General features: G+C 40.8%; 1 protein-coding gene across 48 annotated transcripts in view; it reads left to right on the top strand.

Moving 5' to 3' along the window:
- Window positions 1–19,206, top strand: part of CLASP2 (cytoplasmic linker associated protein 2) — a 270,485-nt gene that overhangs the window by 90,528 nt on the left and 160,751 nt on the right. For 37 of the 48 annotated variants that reach the window (XM_074945446.1, XM_074945461.1, XM_074945433.1 and 34 more), the window contains one exon: window positions 4,454–4,600. In XM_074945446.1, the coding sequence (XP_074801547.1) occupies window positions 4,454–4,600 (147 nt within the window). Of the gene's footprint in view, window positions 1–3,750; window positions 3,980–4,453; window positions 4,601–19,206 lie in introns of those variants that run through there. The other 11 variants (XM_074945472.1, XM_074945464.1, XM_074945466.1 and 8 more) reach the window with 2 other exon arrangements.

A 19,206-nucleotide genomic window follows, 5' to 3' on the forward strand; every position in this document is an offset into this window, starting at 1 on the left:
CGTAGATGCAAGCAGGGCAGGGGAAGCCCTCTTTTACCTGGACCCTTGAAAGTGGTAAAATACCAGATTTGGTCAGGATCTGCTGTAGGCACTCTGCTTACCTACTCCTTTCTTGTGGGGGCTAGGAAGGAATTTTTCCCTCACCACCAGGTTGGCCAAGGAAAAATGGGGGGATTATTTTCCCCACTGTGAGTTTGGGCGGGTCTTATTTGTGGCGAGCATGGAACGGAGGTTAGACTATGATGTCGCAACTCATTCTGTAAACGAGGGGCAGATATCCAGTGCAGGTGCTCCGTAGGGAAGGGAAACAGTGATCAGATAAATGGTTTGGTAAAGGATTTAAAGGAGGTTTTTGTTAAAGGGACAGAAACATGGAGGTTTGTGGCTTCTATGACTGGAACAGCAGGAAGACGACCTTCCCCTCCTCCTTTATAGCACACCTTACCCTTCATTTGAAGGGGTGGGAATGGTAAGGGCCCAGCAGTGTGTTGGCTGGGACCTGGTTGGAAAAAAAAGGGGGGACTGATGGAAGCCCCCCGGGTAGATATTGAAATGATCATGGAGTTACTGACACTGTACACTCTTTATCTGCCAGGTACTCCCAGACAGTTGTTAATAATGTTGCAGCCTCATTAAACCACATCCAGTGTCTCCTGGCCTTCTTTCGGTATAGTCAGACAATTGCCTATTTACTCTGCCCTGAATTTAATCTCATGATGATAGAAGCTAGTGTTCTGTGATTATGTGCTTGATCTGTGGCATACTCTTCCTCCAGCTATTAGAAACTGTCAAACTCATTCTGCGCTTGTTGTTGCTTTCAGTTGTTCAGCCTGTATTGTAGAAATATACAGGACTTCACAGGTGCCAGGTGGCTCATTACATACTGTATATGGTATAATAGTCATGGGCAGCAAGAACAACTCAGGACAGTCAGTCCATGCTAATTGCCATGTCTGGATTTTAATTAGGTACCCAACTGTCACTGAATTTCAATGGGGTGTTGGGTGCCTAAAGGCTTGTCTACATGGTGGGGTAATGCACTGTATGGGAATGTAATTTCTAAAGTGTACTAACACGTTGCTCATGAATTGATCCATGTCGATACTGCTAGTGTGCTTTAATGTGGTGTTTGAAGTAGTACGTTAATGCACTGTAATGAACCTTTAGTGCACACCAGCAGGGTCTACATTGACCTTCTCTGCATAACACATTATTGCGCTTTAGAAATCATACCCTCCTAGAGTGCATTACCCCACTGTATAGACAAGCCCTGACTCCCTTTCTCTTCTTTAAATAGCTCACCTGTATTGATTTAAAATAAAGTTGCTGAGTCACCAAACTGCAGTGAGAGAAATGACTGAAATTTGAAATCTTTCACCCCATTAATTCTCCATTTCCTTTGCAACTTAATTATCCCCAGTTATTGCAAGTTCCTATACTTAGTGAAGAAATTTGACTTGGAAATAGTGAAATGAATTTAAAAATGAAAAATAATGAAATAAATTTGAAAACTGCATGCATAGACATGACTCCACCAGGGCTGCTAATCTCAAGATGACCAGATGCAGTGTTTCAGCTGTACGCAGTAGGCTAAATTATGGCCAGGAGTAGGTGGATTCCACTCAGCTGATTTTTGTGGAATTATGCCCTGCTGAAAAAGATGCCCAAATCCAGAGTGTTGCAGACGGAAATATATACAGGTGTATTTATTTTCATGATTAGGTACTCAAATGTCTGTGTATATATACGTGTGAAAAATGTGAATTTTACATAATACTTGAAGCAAATGTAATACATTTATATAAGCCTGTAACAATTTCTGTAAACACAGATTTGAAGCTTCGGATATATGCAAATGCTGTTGTATGTCTTTCTAGAACTGGAGCCTCCCTAAAGATCAATGGGGGTTATATTGTTAATAAAATCCAGAGACACAAAAGCATAAATACACAAAAGGCTAGGGGAAAGTTGCAATTCCTATAAAAAACTATAATTAAATTTTGACTTCATATATTATAAAATCTTAAATGTAATTATTTTATCTTAGATTTAAAATTTCTTATTAAACTAGGTATTGTTTCATATTCAATTTATGTATTTGTAAGATTATAGAGTAATTTGTGTGCATTTTTAGTAGAAATCTGTCCAATATTCTTTTTAAAGTTCCTGAAGCTTCATATATACCCTGGAATAAGAACCTTTACAAATGTAAAATCAGCAGAAATCTTACTATTACTTTTTAATTGCACTGGAAACAGTTTTATTTTTTATAAAAATTGCTTTCTCATACAATATTTGCAACTCAGACTGCGGTATTGTTCTTTTGACTGACAATATGAAAGTCTAGCCTGTTTTCACAGTCAAAGCTGAAAAAAATGCAGTATGTATGTATTAACAGTGAAAAATTTAGAGTTAAATTTTAATAATCAGCTACTTCTGGTATCATAATTTAAGAAATTTTAGGTGGCTATTCATCGTATTGTTTTAAAAAAGACGTTAAAAATTGGCTTCATCTACAGCCTGTTTTTAATACTATTTTGAAGTTACGTTGTTTCCCTGAGTCAGAATCCTCAGTGTTAATCGCTACCATTAACATTTATTTCATGCAGCATTAAGTTTATAAAACTTAATCTTGTGATTAGATTAACGGATGTAAAAGTTTTTTTTTTAAAATGGTGATGTTTACAATTACATTTTTAAGACACTAAGAGTTAAATCAGTGTCTTTTCTTAGTTAGAACTGAAGTGTATTCTCCCAGTTCTTGTGTGAGGACTGAGTACTGTTTCCATGGAAACTCATGGAATAGTGTGTGTTTCTTCACTGCCCTTCCTCTTGCATTCTGATTTGCTTACATATCCATACACAGAAGTATTCTTAATCACATTCTCTTAAATGGTGGTTGAAAGGAAATAAGCATGTTGGAGAAAATTTTCAGATACACAGTTACTGATATTTTCTGGGTTTTTGATTGTAAATGAAAGTAGAGGTTTAATAGTGCTATAAGTTGTTTTGGTTAAACAAAAATATTTCTGAAGTCATACTGTCGTTAGGAAACTAAAGTAAACCCTAGAATGTTCAGTGTTTTTACATCAGCTGTCGCTATAAATGCCATTTGGAAAAACATGTTTGCTTTGATATGATAGTGAATGTGTCTTCCCCCAGGAGATTCTTTTTAAATATAGCTCATTTTATAGGGAACAGTTTGCCATTCAGTGTACACCAAGGTTAAATAAACATTAAAATTCCTGAAATAAAAGCAGTGCTGTGATATTTTTTAGAAATGGCAGATTCCAGTGAAGAAATATGTGCTAAATTGGCTTATATCATTGTTATGCAGCTGTGTCAGCCTCACCCATCTTGTTTATGATATGAACTACAGATTTGTTTTTACATGCATTGCAGGGCTCTAGATAAATTCAGCTTTTTCTACTAAATTAATTACAAAATGGTCGCAGTTTGCTTCTGGAATTCTTTTTTATTAAAAAAATAATTTAAAAACCAAGTGCAGCACATCCTTTTGAGAATATTTTAACTGTTAGCTGGAGATGAGTTTCTGACTTGACTGAACAAAAGACAAGCCCTTGTATTTTTGGGGTGTGTGTGAAAACCCTCGAGCAAAGTATGGGTATGAAATTTTTAAAGGGTTGAAATTGTGGCTGCAAATATTGTGTGTGGGGGAATGAATTTATATGTATGAAGAATTTTCACCTTTTCATCTGGCAGTGGCTACCAGAAAATGATGTCACCTTGAAGCTGATTGGTTGTTTCAGCACCTAGTGCAGGGAAGAGAGAGGAAGATGCCGGCACAAATCTCAGTGGTGGAGCTATGGTGTTTTCTGACAGTTTTGGATAGAATCTTTGATTGGTATTGAGAATCTATTGTGTGTGGTCATGTGAGGTGTTGGGAGCATCCTAGTGTGAGGGGAATTAAGAGCTATCAGAGGAATGAGGCGGTTGATCTGCAAGCGGATCTGTGATTGTAAGTTGCAAGATCTGGGTGGAAGGAATAAGACGGAGTGTTGGTAGACACATTATGGGAGGATGTGTAGCAGAAAATGCATGCATGAGTAGAGGAAAAGGGAGAAGCATTGCTCTTGGATAGCCTGGAATGAACTGAAAATTATATTCATTTTTGGGAAGATGATGGACAGGACACATTTAAACTGTGCAGAGAATTTTTCTTTTTGTGATGTTGAATATGTAGGATTCATTTTTGTGTTTAATACTATAATAATTGCGAATCCAAAGGCAGTATTGTATAAAATCTTGTGGTATTAAAATGCTTTTTATTTTTCTTTGTCATCTGTTTCCCATGCCATAGACAAAGGGCAAAATAATTAGTATTAATTTTTATTTGATCTTTTGTTAAATTTCTGTGAAAAGTGCAGCAGAGCAATTTTTAAAAAAACCCTCTGTTCTCATAAGTAAATTTCTTTTATGCATCCTTTTGTAGATAAAAGCTTTGATGATGAGGAGTCAGTGGATGGAAATAGGCCATCGTCAGCTGCTTCAGCTTTCAAGGTTCCTGCACCTAAAAAACTCGGGAATCCTTCAAACAGTGCAAGAAAACCAGGTTCAGCTGGTGGGCCTAAGGTTGGAGGTAATATAAATCTACTCACATTCTGATATGCTTTTCCTCCAATCCTGACATAGTGAGCACAAATCAAATAACTTTGGAGGATGATTGTTTATATACAATTAACAAAGCTTTATTAATGAGTTCTTGGTTTTGCTTATTCAATGGATGCAGTACTTTAGCTGCTATATATGTGGGTATGTAAGCATACAGTTAACACATAAAGGGCTACAAATGTTTATCTGTCATAGAATGGGTGTCATAAATCAAATGAACATGTTGAAGGTGGAAATCAGATTGATGAAAGCTCTGAATAGATGTGTGGGTCTCTGTTAACTCCCAGGACAACCAATTATTGCAAAAAACATGCTTATGAAATCTGCAATAGATTTGTAGAATTCAAGTTGTAATGGAGGCCCACACCTTTTTCAAATGGTTGAAGAACCTTCATGTACCTCAACAAAACAGAGGGGCGTGTGTATGTAGTACACCTTTAGAGTTTTTTGCCTTCTTAAACTGGCTACAATAACTGTGAAGTATATTGAAAAACAGAAAAAGCTGGGCAATATACAAAACTGTTATCATGACTTATGTGTAATAGAAGTAAGCAGTACATAGCTTGTTCTTATTATGTATGGAAGTTAATCATTTCGGTTAGAGAAATCTGTTTGTGATCTGTGGTATCAGACTCATTGCATGGAGTTCATTCCAATTCTGTATCTAAGATCTAACCAGAAACGTAATTATTACTTTTTTTCGACCATTTTATTTAAGAATAAAAGTGAATATTTACTGCTAGAAGGATGACAGTTGTCATATTTGCCCACTCATGTATTCAGCAAATGATATAGTTTGGGAAAACATTTATTTCCATTTCTGCTTTGAAGTACCTGAAAATTAAAAGGATCTGATTTCAGCCTGCTGAGAGTGAAATTTTTTTAATATGTCAGTTTTTAGATATTAAAAGCTATGAATAGCTAATTATTTTTAATAGTGTTGGTTTTTTCAGATAAGCATCACTGTTTTGTTTGCTAGAACCTGTCTGCAAGATTTTTTTCAATTCTAGGTTGCTCATCTAACATTGTTAAATGTGAACTGCCCAGTGAAAATGAATTAGCACTGATATATGATTTACATGTACTCACCAACCAAGTTGTGAGGTTCATTAGCATACCAATAAGATACAACTAATGTATATATTTTCTCCCTTCCAATATAATCTTAATACTTTCTTGTTCACTGAAGATATTCCCAAAAGGTGACATCATATGTACTGGCATAACAGTTCAATTTACGATGATGTCAGAGTGAACCAGGAAGTACGTAAACAGAAGGATTTCACACTTTTATTTTTTACAGTCGCTTAATATTTACTTTTTTTTGCTGAATACCTTTCTCATGCTGGTTCTTGTGGACATTTCGTATGGGTATCTAGACTTAATTAAAAAATTTAGTTTTTTAGGTCCTTTGTAGGTCCTTTTTATGATAAACTGATTTTTAAAAGGAACAGGTTTGTAAATTAAGAGCATTGGACTATTTTTTTTTCTTTTCAATTGTTACACAGATGTGGTACTAGAACTGAAGTTTTAAGATCCAAATTCCCTCCGTTGCAAAGTTCTTACCAAGCTTTTAAAACTGTAATTCTGTTAACTGTTGCCACTCTATTAGTATAGTAAACAGTTAACCACTCTACTGAACTATCTAAAACTTCATCACAGAAGAAATATTAACTATAAAATAATAAATTTTAAATTGCTGAAACTTTATTTTGCTTTCTTCATTTTCCCGATTGACTGCCACACTTTAAAAAACAAGTTACAGGAAATTAGACTGTACAAAAGTAATAGCACTAGTTTATCAAAATTGAGACACGTCAAAAATAAATGTAACAGTTACTTTGCTTTATATATTTGCCTTTTCTATTGGTCTTCCTTTTTCAGTTCTGGAAACCGTAAAGATGTTTCTTCTCTCTCTTTCTGTATAGAATCATAGAATCATAGAATATCAGGGTTGTAAAGGACCTCAGGAGGTCATCTAGTCCAACCCCCTGTTCAAAGCAGGACCAGTCCCCAATTTTTGCCCCATCCCTAAATGGCCTCCTCAAGGATTGAACTCACAAACCTGGGTTTAGCAGGTCAATGCTCAAACCACTGAGCTATCCCCCCTCCGAGCTATCCCCCACATACCTGTAGTCAAGGTTTTGAATATGTTTTAAAAAAACTGTAGGCTGGCATATCTGATGGAATAACTTAGTCTTCTCTCAGAGAAAGATTATACAGTTACTGGTTTCAGAGTAGCAGCCGTGTTAGTCTGTATCCGCAAAAATAAAAGGAGGACTTGTGGCACCTTAGAGACTAACAAATCTATTTGAGCACAAGCTTTCGTGAGCTACAGCTCACTTCATCCATGAAGTGAGCTGTAGCTCACGAAAGCTTATGCTCAAATAGATTTGTTAGTCTCTAAGGTGCCACAAGTCCTCCTTTTCTTTATACAATTACTGTGAATGCAAAAATATTCCTAGTACACACATACTGTTCCCATTCATTTCAGGCTGCTAAAGATGACAGGGGTTCTTGGCTTTTTTGGTTTTGTTTTGGTTGTGTCTTGTTTACTGTAATCAGGCTAAGGATTTTTTTGTCACCTTGGTTATGCGAAAAGGAAGTGTTGCCTCTAAAAGAAGAAAATTAGCCCTGGTCTACACTACAGAATTAGATTGATGCAAGGCAGTTTACATCAACCTACCTCTGTAAGCGTCTACACAAGAATGTTGCTCCCGCCAATGTAACTCAACCATTATGCCGACTTAATAACTTGACCTCCACAAGAGGCGTAGCACTTAGGTCAATGTAGTTAAATTCCATTACCTGTTTGCACTGCGTGGAGAGCTCACATAGCAACTGCCCAGCTGACCATGCCAGCGCCACGTAGCAAATGCCCTCCTACCTGGAGTACACAGAGGTAGTGGATCTCCTGGGTTTGTGGGGAAAAAGACTGTGCAGGCATAGCTCTGATCCAGCAGTAGAAATGCCAATATCTACGAGCAGATCGCTCAGGATATGGGGAGAATGGCTACAACAAGGATATGCAGCAGTGCACATGAAAATCAAAGAGCTGCAGCAGGTGTACCAGAAGGCAAAGGAGTCTAACAGTCACTCTGGAGCAGAGCTGAAAACATGTTGCTTCTACAAGAGACTGCACGCCATCCTTTGGGGAGGCCCAACTGCCAAGAGCCCTGTGGATACTTCGGGGGGGCCCCTGTATTGCACAGTGACGAGGAGGTATTGGATGAGGAAACGGAGGAGGAGTATGGGGAACAGGTGACTGGAGGATTCAGTGGTGTGTCAAGCCAGGAACTCTTTCTGACGCTGGAGCAGTCGAGCCAGTCCCTACCGTACAGCACTGGCAAGCCTGATGTAGGGGAAGGAACTTCTGATAAGCGTGCAGTTTGCTTTGATATTGCAGTTCATTTACTACTTTTTAATCAGGGTAGAAGATGTAGTGAAATAATCAATAGAGGTAGAGTTGCTATCTGCTTCTCATTCTCCTATATAGTGAGGCAGAGGCAAAAAAATAGTTTGTTTATGCGCACCAGGATGTCCCATGAATCCTCAAGGAAACTAGAGATCTCAAGGAAACTTGACTGCAGACTACCTCCAGGACTCTGCTGAAGGTTTTGGGGAGGGCTGTTTTATTTTTTCCACCATGGTAGGACACTTTCCCAAGCCAGTCAGTAATTACTTCAGCTAGCACCATTTCAGCACACAGGCTAGCAGCATATGGACCCAGTCTGCGGCCAGACGCATGCAGGGGGTGTTCCCTTTCAGGAGTTACCCTTAGGAGTGAGATACCAGCTAAAATCACCACCACCTGTGGAAAACGGTGCCAGCATTCAGTTCATTTGCCCTATTCGACATATGCTGGTGCCCATATGCTCCCCCACACTTACTGTCCCAAATTGCCCCCTTCTCCCTGAGCTGTACTCACTATGGCTGCAACTGCCACCGTGCTCTATGAATCCCAAGTGCAAGTGAGACTGTAGTAGTTGTAACTTTTGTGGATCAAGGGGAGTGAAAACACTCTCAATAGTACCTCTGTGCATGGTGTCTTTTTTAGCTGGAAATGTGGCTTTGAGGGGTCTCGCCATCCACACCAGTGGAGTGGTTCAGCCAGATAAGGAGGAAAAGAAAGAGAGCATGGGACGATATGTTCCAAGAGATCCTGCAAGCCTCTGCTTGGAGGAGCACCCTTCTGGACAGAATGGGAAAGGAGAGTGCGGAGAGGAGAAACGTGCTGCTAAAGGACAGATGCAGCAAGACGTGACAGTGCTTCTCAAGACCGGACGGACATGCTGGAGACTCTTACAGACCTTCTGGTCTAAGTCACCTGTGGTGGTCATCTCCCACTGCAGCCTATCGATAACTGCATTCTGGGACCTCCCTACCCATCCCACCCACCCCATATGTTCCAGGGCTGCTGCAGTACCGCTACCCCGCCATCCTGAGGAAAGAGTACAGACAATCACAGCCACACGTTCTCTGACCTGAGAGAGAGACTGTTGGTGTATTGTTTGAAATGAGAACGAATGTTCTTTCCCTTTCAAAGGTTCTTTTCCCTGTATTTATATAGTTTCATTCAGTTACAATTGTTTTTGTTTGCATATGTTTGGAATAAAAGTTTGTTTATGGAAAATTAATTCATCTTTATTAGTTGACAGCATAAGGTGGCGGGGGCTGACATCTTTAAAAGATAATAGCAATAGGTGCATTCACAATATTATGTGATCACACACAGAGCACTTTTTACAAGGTTCGTACCAGGGTTCTAAAAAACAATGCCCAGCAAAGCACACTACAACAACAACACATTACTGTGGCTCACTATTGAAATCATCTTTCAAAGCCTCCCTGAGCTTTATAGCTCCCTGTTGAGCTCTTCTTATAACCCTAATATCTGGCTGCTCAAAATCAGCAGCCAGGCATTCCACGTCTGTGCTCCACCCTGGTGGAAACATTGCTTCACAGTTATTATGACACACACAGCAGGCAGCTATAACCATGGGAATATTTTTTTCACTAAAGTCTAATTGCGTGAGTAGACAGTGCCAGTGCCCTTAAAAACGGCCAAAGGCACATTCAACAGCCATTCTGTACCTGCTGAGCGTGTAGTTGAAGCGTTCCTTGCTGCTGTCGAGGTGGCTGGTGTACGGCTTCATGAGCCAAGGATCACTATTGGTGTTTCCATATCCCCAATGGAAATCCGCCAGTCTGGAAAGAAAGTCTCTGGTTGCATCTTTCTGAATAGCCCTATGTTTTTAAAAATCATGTGTAAGGCACCATCCCTGACCATCCCACATTGGTGTTGGTAAAACATCTCTGGTGATCCACCAGTGCTTGCAATACCATAGAAAAGTTGCTCTTTCTGTTGATGTACTCGTTGGCACGGTTGTCTGATGCCAAAATAGGGATAAGCATGCCATCTATCACCCCACCACAGTTCAGAAACCCCATTGCTGCAGAACCACTCAGAATGTACTACACTTTAAATGTTACAGTCCTTTGCAGCAAGACCCAATTAATGGGCCTGCACATTTGCATCACAGCAACCCCCACGGTGGATTTCCCAACTCCAAATTGATTCCCGACTGATCGTTAGCAATCTTGCTTGGCCAGCTTTCACACAGCGATTGCTTCTTCATCGTGAGTGCAGCTCTTTTTGGTGTCTCTGTGCCGGAGGGTTGGGGCAAGCTCCGCACACAGTTCCATTAACGTGTCCTTGTGCTTCCAAAAGTTCTGCAGCCGCTACTCGTCATCCCAAACCTGCATAATGATGCGATCGCACCAGTCTATGCTTGTTTCTCGGGCCCAGAACCAGTGCTCCACCATCTGCAACTGCTCCGAATGCCAACAACAACCTTGAATTGTTTCTTTCTACATCCGTCAGCAAGGCAGCCTGCAAGGCATTGTCATAGCCCTCGCGGCTTCTCTGGCAACTCTTAAAATGCTGAAGGACCAGGCGTGTTGTGTTCGTAACGGTCAACAAACCACTGAAGAGCAGTGCTGGATCCATGCTTCTCACAGAGATGGCAGATGCATGGGTTTGTGGGGCTTTTGAAAGGAGATGCAAAACATTATGGGATGCAGATAATATTATGGGATGGAGAAAACAGCAACATGGGCTGTTGAAACCATGTTCGTAGTCACCCTTGCGTGACTCATTTGCCCCCATGAGGCTTTGCAAACCATTCTCAAAGCAGCCTATGCCAGATAGTGGCAAATTGCATAGTGGGATAGCTACCCATGGTGCACTGCTCTCTGCTTCGCTGCAAGTGCTGCTTGTGAGGATGCACACCACCGGCAAAAGGACCTTAGCATGGATATGCAAAAGCAAATTAATTATTGCAGTGGCTGTGTGTCGACGCAGCTTAGGGTGACTTAATTTTGTTGTGCAGACTTGCCCTTAGTAGTAATAGAAGATTTAATCTGAGGATATGTGTAACTGTCTCCTTTTTCTTTATTCTTTGGTGACATGGAAAAAGAGCTAAATTTGTCAAACAATATCTGAGCAATAGCCATGGTCTCTTTTCTGCAGCCCACTGTCTCCCACAATTTTGAGACTTATGAGCTGTTGCCCTCCTTTTTACAGTTCGTAATGTTCTAATGTAGCCCATGTCGGCCGCGCCTCCTCCTCCAGCTTGCCATCAAATCTTCTGCCTTTATGGCAGTAGTTAGTGTTGGTTTGCTTTGCTCCTGACCACTTCTTTTGCCAGCTTACTTCTATATTCATTTTTGCTTCTCATCCTCCTCTCCTGGATGGGGTAATTAGCAGTGTGGGGGTTGTCAGCCCACTTATTCTGGCACGGCAACCCCTCCCTTTCAAGATTCTTCAGCCCATCCCCCTTCAGCATGGCTGAGCTCTCCTGCGAACACCAAGCTAAATCAAAGTGGTGGTCCATATGTGAGGCAGCATTCACCAGCTCTTCAGTAGGCAAACTATGTCCTATCTGTTCACAGAAGAGCCCTGCAGCAGGACTGGGATCCCGCAGGAACCACTACTATAACAATGGGAGCGGGTAAAATCTACTTTGTTGCAGGTGGGATAGGGTAGAAAAAATAGACTGAGGTAATTTGCGGGAAAACACTTTAAAACTTGTAATGCTTAAATTCAGATGAGGGCTAGAAAGAAATTTTATGTCTATTATAACAGGAGTTAAAGTATTTTTTACATAGTTTAAACACGATTTGTTTCATTTTTTAGTGGTAAAAATTGTGTCTGAATTCCGTGTGTGTGTGCATATGTATGTGTAATTATATATATAAAAATAAAAAGACTCCTGGGATTTTTTTTTAGCAACCTCTAGCAAGAGCACTTGAGTTTTTATGCCCGTGACCTGACTCTTGTCCCAACAAGTTATGTCTTTTATTGGAACCAGTGGCAATAGGTTTCTTTACTACTTCCAGTTGATTCATGTTGGCTATCTTCACTTGGTTGTAATCAAAGGCTGCATGTCTAATGCCCCATAAGTAACTTGTTTTTCACGTGGTAAAGCTGTGAGATCTCTTGGACCCAAGTCATCTCTCTGTGCCTTAGTTTTTCTACTAAGAAAATGAAGTTCATACACTTACCTCACTGTGCTTGACTTTCCAACCTTAATATTCTTATAATGTAGCTTTTTAATGTGATCACGTGCAATACTTGAGTTTTACGCTACTTAATTTCTAATCTTAAACTGGATGGGATCAGCTGAATACCAGTGGGGGCATTCAGAGCACAGGATAGACAGAGCCCCTGCTCTCAGGTTCTGTGCCCAGTGCCACAGCTTCCTGCAGCAGCTGGGATGAACAGTTGCATGAAAACTCCTACTCAGCCTCTGCTGCCCTGGGATTCAAGATGCTCAGTCACTTGGTGGGGATGGTGCATGCACAGTGTGGTTGGCACATGGGAACTGTGAGGGAACAGGGCATGTCCAGTGCAAGCGGAGTCTTTAGAGAAGTTAGTTGACAACCTCTAAAGTCTCTGCAGCGCATGAGTGAAATCAGATTTTTCAGAGGCTTATATTTGAGAGGCATTTCACAGGAACAGCAAAAAGCACACCTCAGTCACAAAGGCAGCCAACTACCTGCCAAATTTTCAAGTCTATGCTTCAAAGCATGAAAGTGCGTGAGCTTCTCAGTAAAAATATAAGATTTTTTCTTTAACATGGAGAAAATATATTTGTCTACAATCTTATTCTCAGAAACAGCTGAACCATTTTAGCTGAAACCTATATCAGCCGTAGGCAGACACCCAGCATGGTAAATCTCAGCCCAAATGGTTCAAATTTGGCAAAGTTATAAGGAACTGAAAATAGTCTTATAATGAGCAGTGTTGGGCAACCTTAATAGGTGTTGCTACCTGCATTGCCTATAGTAATTAAGATTACAAAATTGGGGAAGAAATGCGTATAAACTCAGCTCAAGAAGTTCTTGCTATTTAATTTTGTTTCACTTAAGTTTAAGGGTGGTTGATTTTAGTTAAGTTTGATTTTTTTCTTAGAGAATTAAACCAGAGTGTAAAAAGTATTTACACAACACTTTAATAACATTGATTTAAAACTGTACCTTTAGCTAATCCAGTGCTAGCTTGTTCTTAAGCAAGGCTTTAGACAAACATAAAGGCTAATCTACCAGTGTAACTTTCTTGGGTATAAATTGAACTGGCTTTTAAACCAATATAGTTAAACCAATACAAAAGATTCTGTGGACACTCCTGTATCAGTCTGAATGACTTACTAGGTTTATCTTAAATCCATTCCTTACTGACTTATAGTAAACTGAAGTAATGGCAGGTTTCAGAGTAGCAGCCGTGTTAGTCTGTATCCGCAAAAAGAAAAGGAGTACTTGTGGCACCCTAGAGACTAACCAATTTATTTGAGCATAAGCTTTTGTGAGCTACAACTCACTTCATCGGATGCATGCAGTGGAAAATACAGTGGGGAGATTTTATATACACAGAGAACATGGAACAATGGGTGTTACCATACACACTGTGAAGAGAGTAATCAGGTAAGGGGAGCTATTACCAGCAGGAGAGAAAAAAAACCTTTTGTAGTGATAATCAAGGTGGGCCATTTCCAGCAGTTGACAAGAACCTGTGAGGAACAGCGGGGGGGGGGAAGAAATAAATATGGGGAAATAGTTTTACTTTGTGTAATGACACATCCACTCCCAGTCTTTATTCAAGCCTAATGTAATGGTGTCCAGTTTGCAAATTAATTCCAATTCAGCAGTCTCTCTTTGGAGTCTGTTTTTGAAGTTTTTTTGTTGAAGAATTGCCACTTTTAGGTCTGTAATCGAGTGACCAGAGAGATTGAAGTGTTCTCCGACTGGTTTTTGAATGTTATAATGCTTGAGGTCTGATTTGTGTCCCTTTATTCTTTTACGTAGAGACTGTCCAGTTTGTCCAGTGTACATGGCAGAGGGGCATTGCTGGCACATGATGGCATATATCACATTGGTAGATGTGCAGGTGAACGAGCCTCTGATAGTGTGGCTGATGTGATTAGGCCCACCTATGATGGTGTCCCCTGAATAGATATATGGACACAGTTGGCAACAGGCTTTGTTGCAATCCACAGCCTCAGAAACAGCTCTGACATCATAATCAAAAAGGCTGACAAAGGAGGTGCTGTCGTCATCATGAATAGGTCAGAATATGAACAAGAGGCTGTTAGGATATAGATATTCAGGCCTGTCTGTAAAGGCCTGTACTCTAAGAATTTAGGTGTATTCTTATCACTTGGCTAGTTCTAGAAGTATAAAAGAAAGAATCAAAATCACTGTCTGCTGGTGTAAGGGCCTTCTCTTACTGTGACAGTCTGAGGTCCTGTTCTTAGGCTAAGGCCTTTGGCTAAGCAGCAGAGGCAGCCATAAGCTAGGAAGCGACAGGTCACATCCTCACATTCCAAACTAGTCACATTGAAAGAAGGTGCTATTGGGCTGTTAGGCATTATCAGGACAGGATTGTATTCCTATCACCTCCAGAGAAAGGGAAGTGCCTAGAAAATGTAAAAGGAAACAGCATCCTGTCTGGCAAGAACTCACTTATCAATACTGGAATGTGAAATCCTCACTTCTGTATTGTTTTGTCATTATAGTTCCCACTTTGCTATTGTTTGTCTGTATAATCTCTGTCTGGTTCTGTGATTGTTCCTGTCTGCTGTATAATTATTTTTGCTGGGTGTAAACTAATTAAGGTGGTGGGATATAATTGGTTACACAATATGTTAGGATTGGTTAGTTAAATTTCAGGAAAATGATTGGTTAAGGTATAGCTAAGCAGAACTCAAGTTTTACTATATAACCTGTAGTCAATGAGGAAGTGAGTGGGCCTTGGTGGGAGGGGGTGGGTGTGTGTGAGGGAGAGATGGGAACAGGGTATGGGGGTGGAGAAATTGGAACCATGTTTTGCTAAAGGGGGAAATGGGAACAGGGAATGAGGGTAAGGAAATTGGAACCATGTTTTGCTAAAGGGGGAAATGGGAACAGGGAATGGGAGTAAGGAAACTGGAATCCTGTTTGGCTAAAGGGAGAAATGGGAACAGGGACACAGGTGTAAGGCTCTGTGGTGTCAGAGCTGGGAAGGAGGATACTAAGGAAGGAAACTGGAATCATGCTTGCTGGAAGTTCACCCCAATAAACATCGAATTGTTTGCACCTTTGGACTTCGGGTATTGTTGCTCTCTGTTCATGCGAGAAGAACCAGGGAAGTAAGTGGGTGAAGGAATAAGCCCCCTAACAGAGGCTGCTAGGCAGCTCTCCACCACCACATTCTACAAGCCATTACCCTCTGATCCCACTGAGGGTTACCAAAAGAAACTACACCATCTGCTCAAGAAACTCCCTGAAAAAGCACAAGAACAAATCCGCACAGACACACCCCTAGAACCTGAGACTGAAGCACATTTGTTGTTTTTGTCATGTATCCTGTGGTTAATGCCATATTCTGCCATTTTATGTTTTTAAATGCAGGGTCACAGATCATCTTTAAGTACATTTTACAACAGTATGTCAGATGTGGTGGCTACCTACTTCTCCTTCTGGTGGGCCTGGTAACATCATCTCCGTCTTTTAAGATTGCAAGACACTTTCCATTATAAGACCCCATATTCAGTTGCTTATAACTTTGTCAAACTTCAATAATTTGGGCTGAAATTTTCTATGCCAGTTGCCTGCTTCAGGCTGATTGGTTTTGTTTTGTTTTGTTTTTTTTTTTTTTTTTTTTGCAGGGAAGGGGTCAGCCAGAATGATGGTGGGGTAAAAATGATAGGGAAAACTTTTGGTTTTTTTAAATATTTTTTAAAAAAATCCGGTATCTGCCTTTGGAAAGCTCCAGGGGCCCGTGCTTTGGAACAGGAGCTTGAAATTTGGCATTGGGGTGGCCTCTGTCAGGGTTGTATGATTTGCCATCCCTGTGAAATATACCCAGACCTAGCCAAGTTACAAGCCTTTGAAAAATTTCAGTTAGCATTTGCTCAGTAGATATTTTCTAGAGCTTAAAAGTCAAAATCTCTGTAGAGTCTAGCCTCACTGAGCATGCTTCATCCCCTCACAGCTCCTAGTGCGAACCGGACAGTGCATGCAACACCCCCCTGGATAGAGTAAGTGAGCATGCTTTAGCCCAGGGCTACAGGGGTAAAGCCTTACTTCTAAGTAATGGCTGCTCTCTGCTGGATTGGGGCCAGACACCAGAATTGAGAGCAGGGAGCTTTTATCTCACAGAAGCACCCCAGTTGTTGGGATCCTACCTTGTTTGTGGAGTCAGCAGGCATCCATCTCTGTGCTGTCAGTGATCCCCACTGCTGGTACCCAGGCAGTGTGGAAGAGGAAGCAGTCTGATTCAAATGCTAAAGAGACAAGAGCTCGACATAAGGCATTATAAGGAAGGGCCGGGGAGTAGATGGGAATAAGGTGCCCGGGGGCAGGGGTGAAGACTGGGACTGGAAGCTGGTGGGGGCCAGATTCTAGGTCTGGAGGCCACGGAGGGAAATGAGGGGAGACAATGTGTGGAAGGGGAAAATTAATTGAGAGCAGCTGAGGAGCTAGGGAGGAAACTGGGACTGGGAACCAGTATTGGGAGGGAGGGAGACTGATCTGACAAGGAGCCATGGTCCAAGGGGGAACTGGGACTGGCAGGGAAAAGAGACAAGGAGCTGGGGGAGGAGAAGGGACAGAGATTGGATGAGAAGCCCTCAGAGGGAGACTGAGATAGTGCATGTCCTTAATTACATGTTCACATGCTATTTTTTTCTACCCTGCTTTGGGGATGAATCACAGTAGTGTACTGAAAGAGACTATTGTCTGTAGGATCCCTGCCTCAGTTGTTGCGGAAGTTGGAAGTTGTAAGGTGAATGAGGCACAGGATTGCATGAAAAGAAGGGATGGTCTTATAGGTATGTCAGCTGAATGCCATCCTGGAGAATGTAATTCTATTCCTGCCTCTGCCACATATAACTTTTGTGATTCTGGGCAAGTCACTTAAAGCGAACTTTTCACAAGTGATCGCTAATTGCATAATAATTTTTAATTGCTCAACTTAGGACTCTAGGGTCTGATTTGCAGACATGTTGATCATTCACAGCTGCAATTGAAGTCAGTGGAAGCTGTACTTTGAATATATTAAGGTCCTAAGTGTCTGAAGTTGCGCACCCAAAATTAATAGATACTTTTGACACTGATCTTTGTGTGTCTCAGTTTGCCATCTGTAAAATGGAGCTAATACCCAGTCATCTCACAGGTGAGTTGTGAAGATAAATTAATGTTTGGGAAGCACTCAAATACTGTGGTGATGAGAACTGTAGCAAAAGCCTATTAAGAAATTAATAGCTCCATTTACAGCCCACCGTTATTTACTGCACACTATTCAAAGGCATAGAGCCACATATGGAATGTCGAAGACGAAGCAAAATATTGAACAACTTCTCATTAAATGGGCACTGTCTGTTTTGAGGACTGAAGGAGGCAGGGGTTCTATGGAAAAAATAGTATGTAATGATGTAATTAGACTATATAAAAATGCATATGTACAAGAGTACTAAATTAAGGTTGCACAGGTAACCTTAATTCTGGCATTTCTCAACTTTTGAGTGCTTAACTGTCATAAATATAAAGGGAAGGGTAAACCCCTTTAAAATCCCTCCTGGCCAGAGGAAAAATCCTCTTACCTGTAAAGGGTTAAGAAGCTAAAGGTAACCTCTCTGGCACCTGACCAAAATGACCAATGAGGAGCCAAGATACTTTCAAAAGCTGGGAGGAGGGAGGAAAAACAAAGGGTCTGTGTCTGTCTGTATGCTGCTTTTGCCAGGGACAGAACAGGAATGGAGTCTTAGAACTTTTAGTAAGTAATCTAGCTAGGTATGTGTTAGATTATGATTTCTTTAAATGGCTGAGAAAAGAGCTGTGCTGAATAGAATGACTATTCCTGTCTGTGTGTCTTTTTTGTAACTTACGGTTTTGCCTAGAGGGATTCTTTATGTTTTGAATCTAATTACCTTGTAAGGTATCTACCATCCTGATTTTACAGAGGTGATTCCTTTACTTCTATTAAAAGTCTTCTTGTAAGAAAACTGAATGCTTTTTCATTGTTTTAAGATCCAAGGGTTTGGGTCTGTGGTCACCTATGCAAATTGGTGAGGATTTTTACCAAACCTTCCCCAGGAAGTGGGGTGCAAGGGTTGGGAGGATTTTGGGGGGGAAGACGTGTCTAAACTACGTTTTCCCAGTAAACCCAGATAAAGTTTGGTGGTGGCAGTGGAAATCCAAGGGTAAAATAATTTTGTACCTTGGGGAAGTTTTAACCTAAGCTGGTAAAAGTAAGCTTAGGAGGTTTTCATGCAGGTCCCCACATCTGTACCCTAGAGTTCAGAGTGGGGAAGGAATCTTAACATTAACTTTGCAACTTCAATAATGTTCTTTGAAAGTTGTGTTCTTGCATGTAATTTATGTGAATATGCCAAGCCCTTTACGTATATCAAGTTGATTTAGCTGATTCAGTGATTATTTAAGAGAAGACTGAAAAGTTTTGAAGAGATGAAATCTGTGTTCAGTATAAACTTTACTCCATACTTCCCAAAAGCCTGTGAAATAGGCTTGCAGTTTGTTCTAAAAGTCTACAAATTTGGTGTATTTCAGACCAATGGAGAATGTAACTCCAGAGCCTCCATTAATTGTATCTGTGGTGGTTTGGCATCTGGAAATGGGAGTTTCTCTCGAGCAGGCGAAACTTAAGCCATTTAGAACTTTATAGGCCAAAACCAACATCTTAACTTCTACTCTGGAATCAAAAGGCAACCAGTTCAGATCATGGGAAACTTGTGATGTATGTTAGAATCATAGAAGATGAGGGTTGGAAGAGACCTCAGAAGGTCATCTAGTTCAACCCCCTGCTCAAAGCAGGACCAACCCCAACTAAATCATCCCAGCCAGGGCTTTGTCAAGCCAGGCCTTAAAAACCTCTAAGGCTGGAGATTCCACCACCTCCCTAGGGTAACCCATTCCAGTGCTTCATCACCCTCCTAGTGAAATAGATTTTCCTAATATCCAACCTAGACCTACCCCACTGCAACTTGAGGCCATTGCTCCTTGTTCTGTCATCTT

Source organism: Natator depressus, chromosome 2 (assembly GCF_965152275.1).
Source record: "Natator depressus isolate rNatDep1 chromosome 2, rNatDep2.hap1, whole genome shotgun sequence".
NCBI lineage: Eukaryota > Metazoa > Chordata > Testudines > Cheloniidae > Natator > Natator depressus.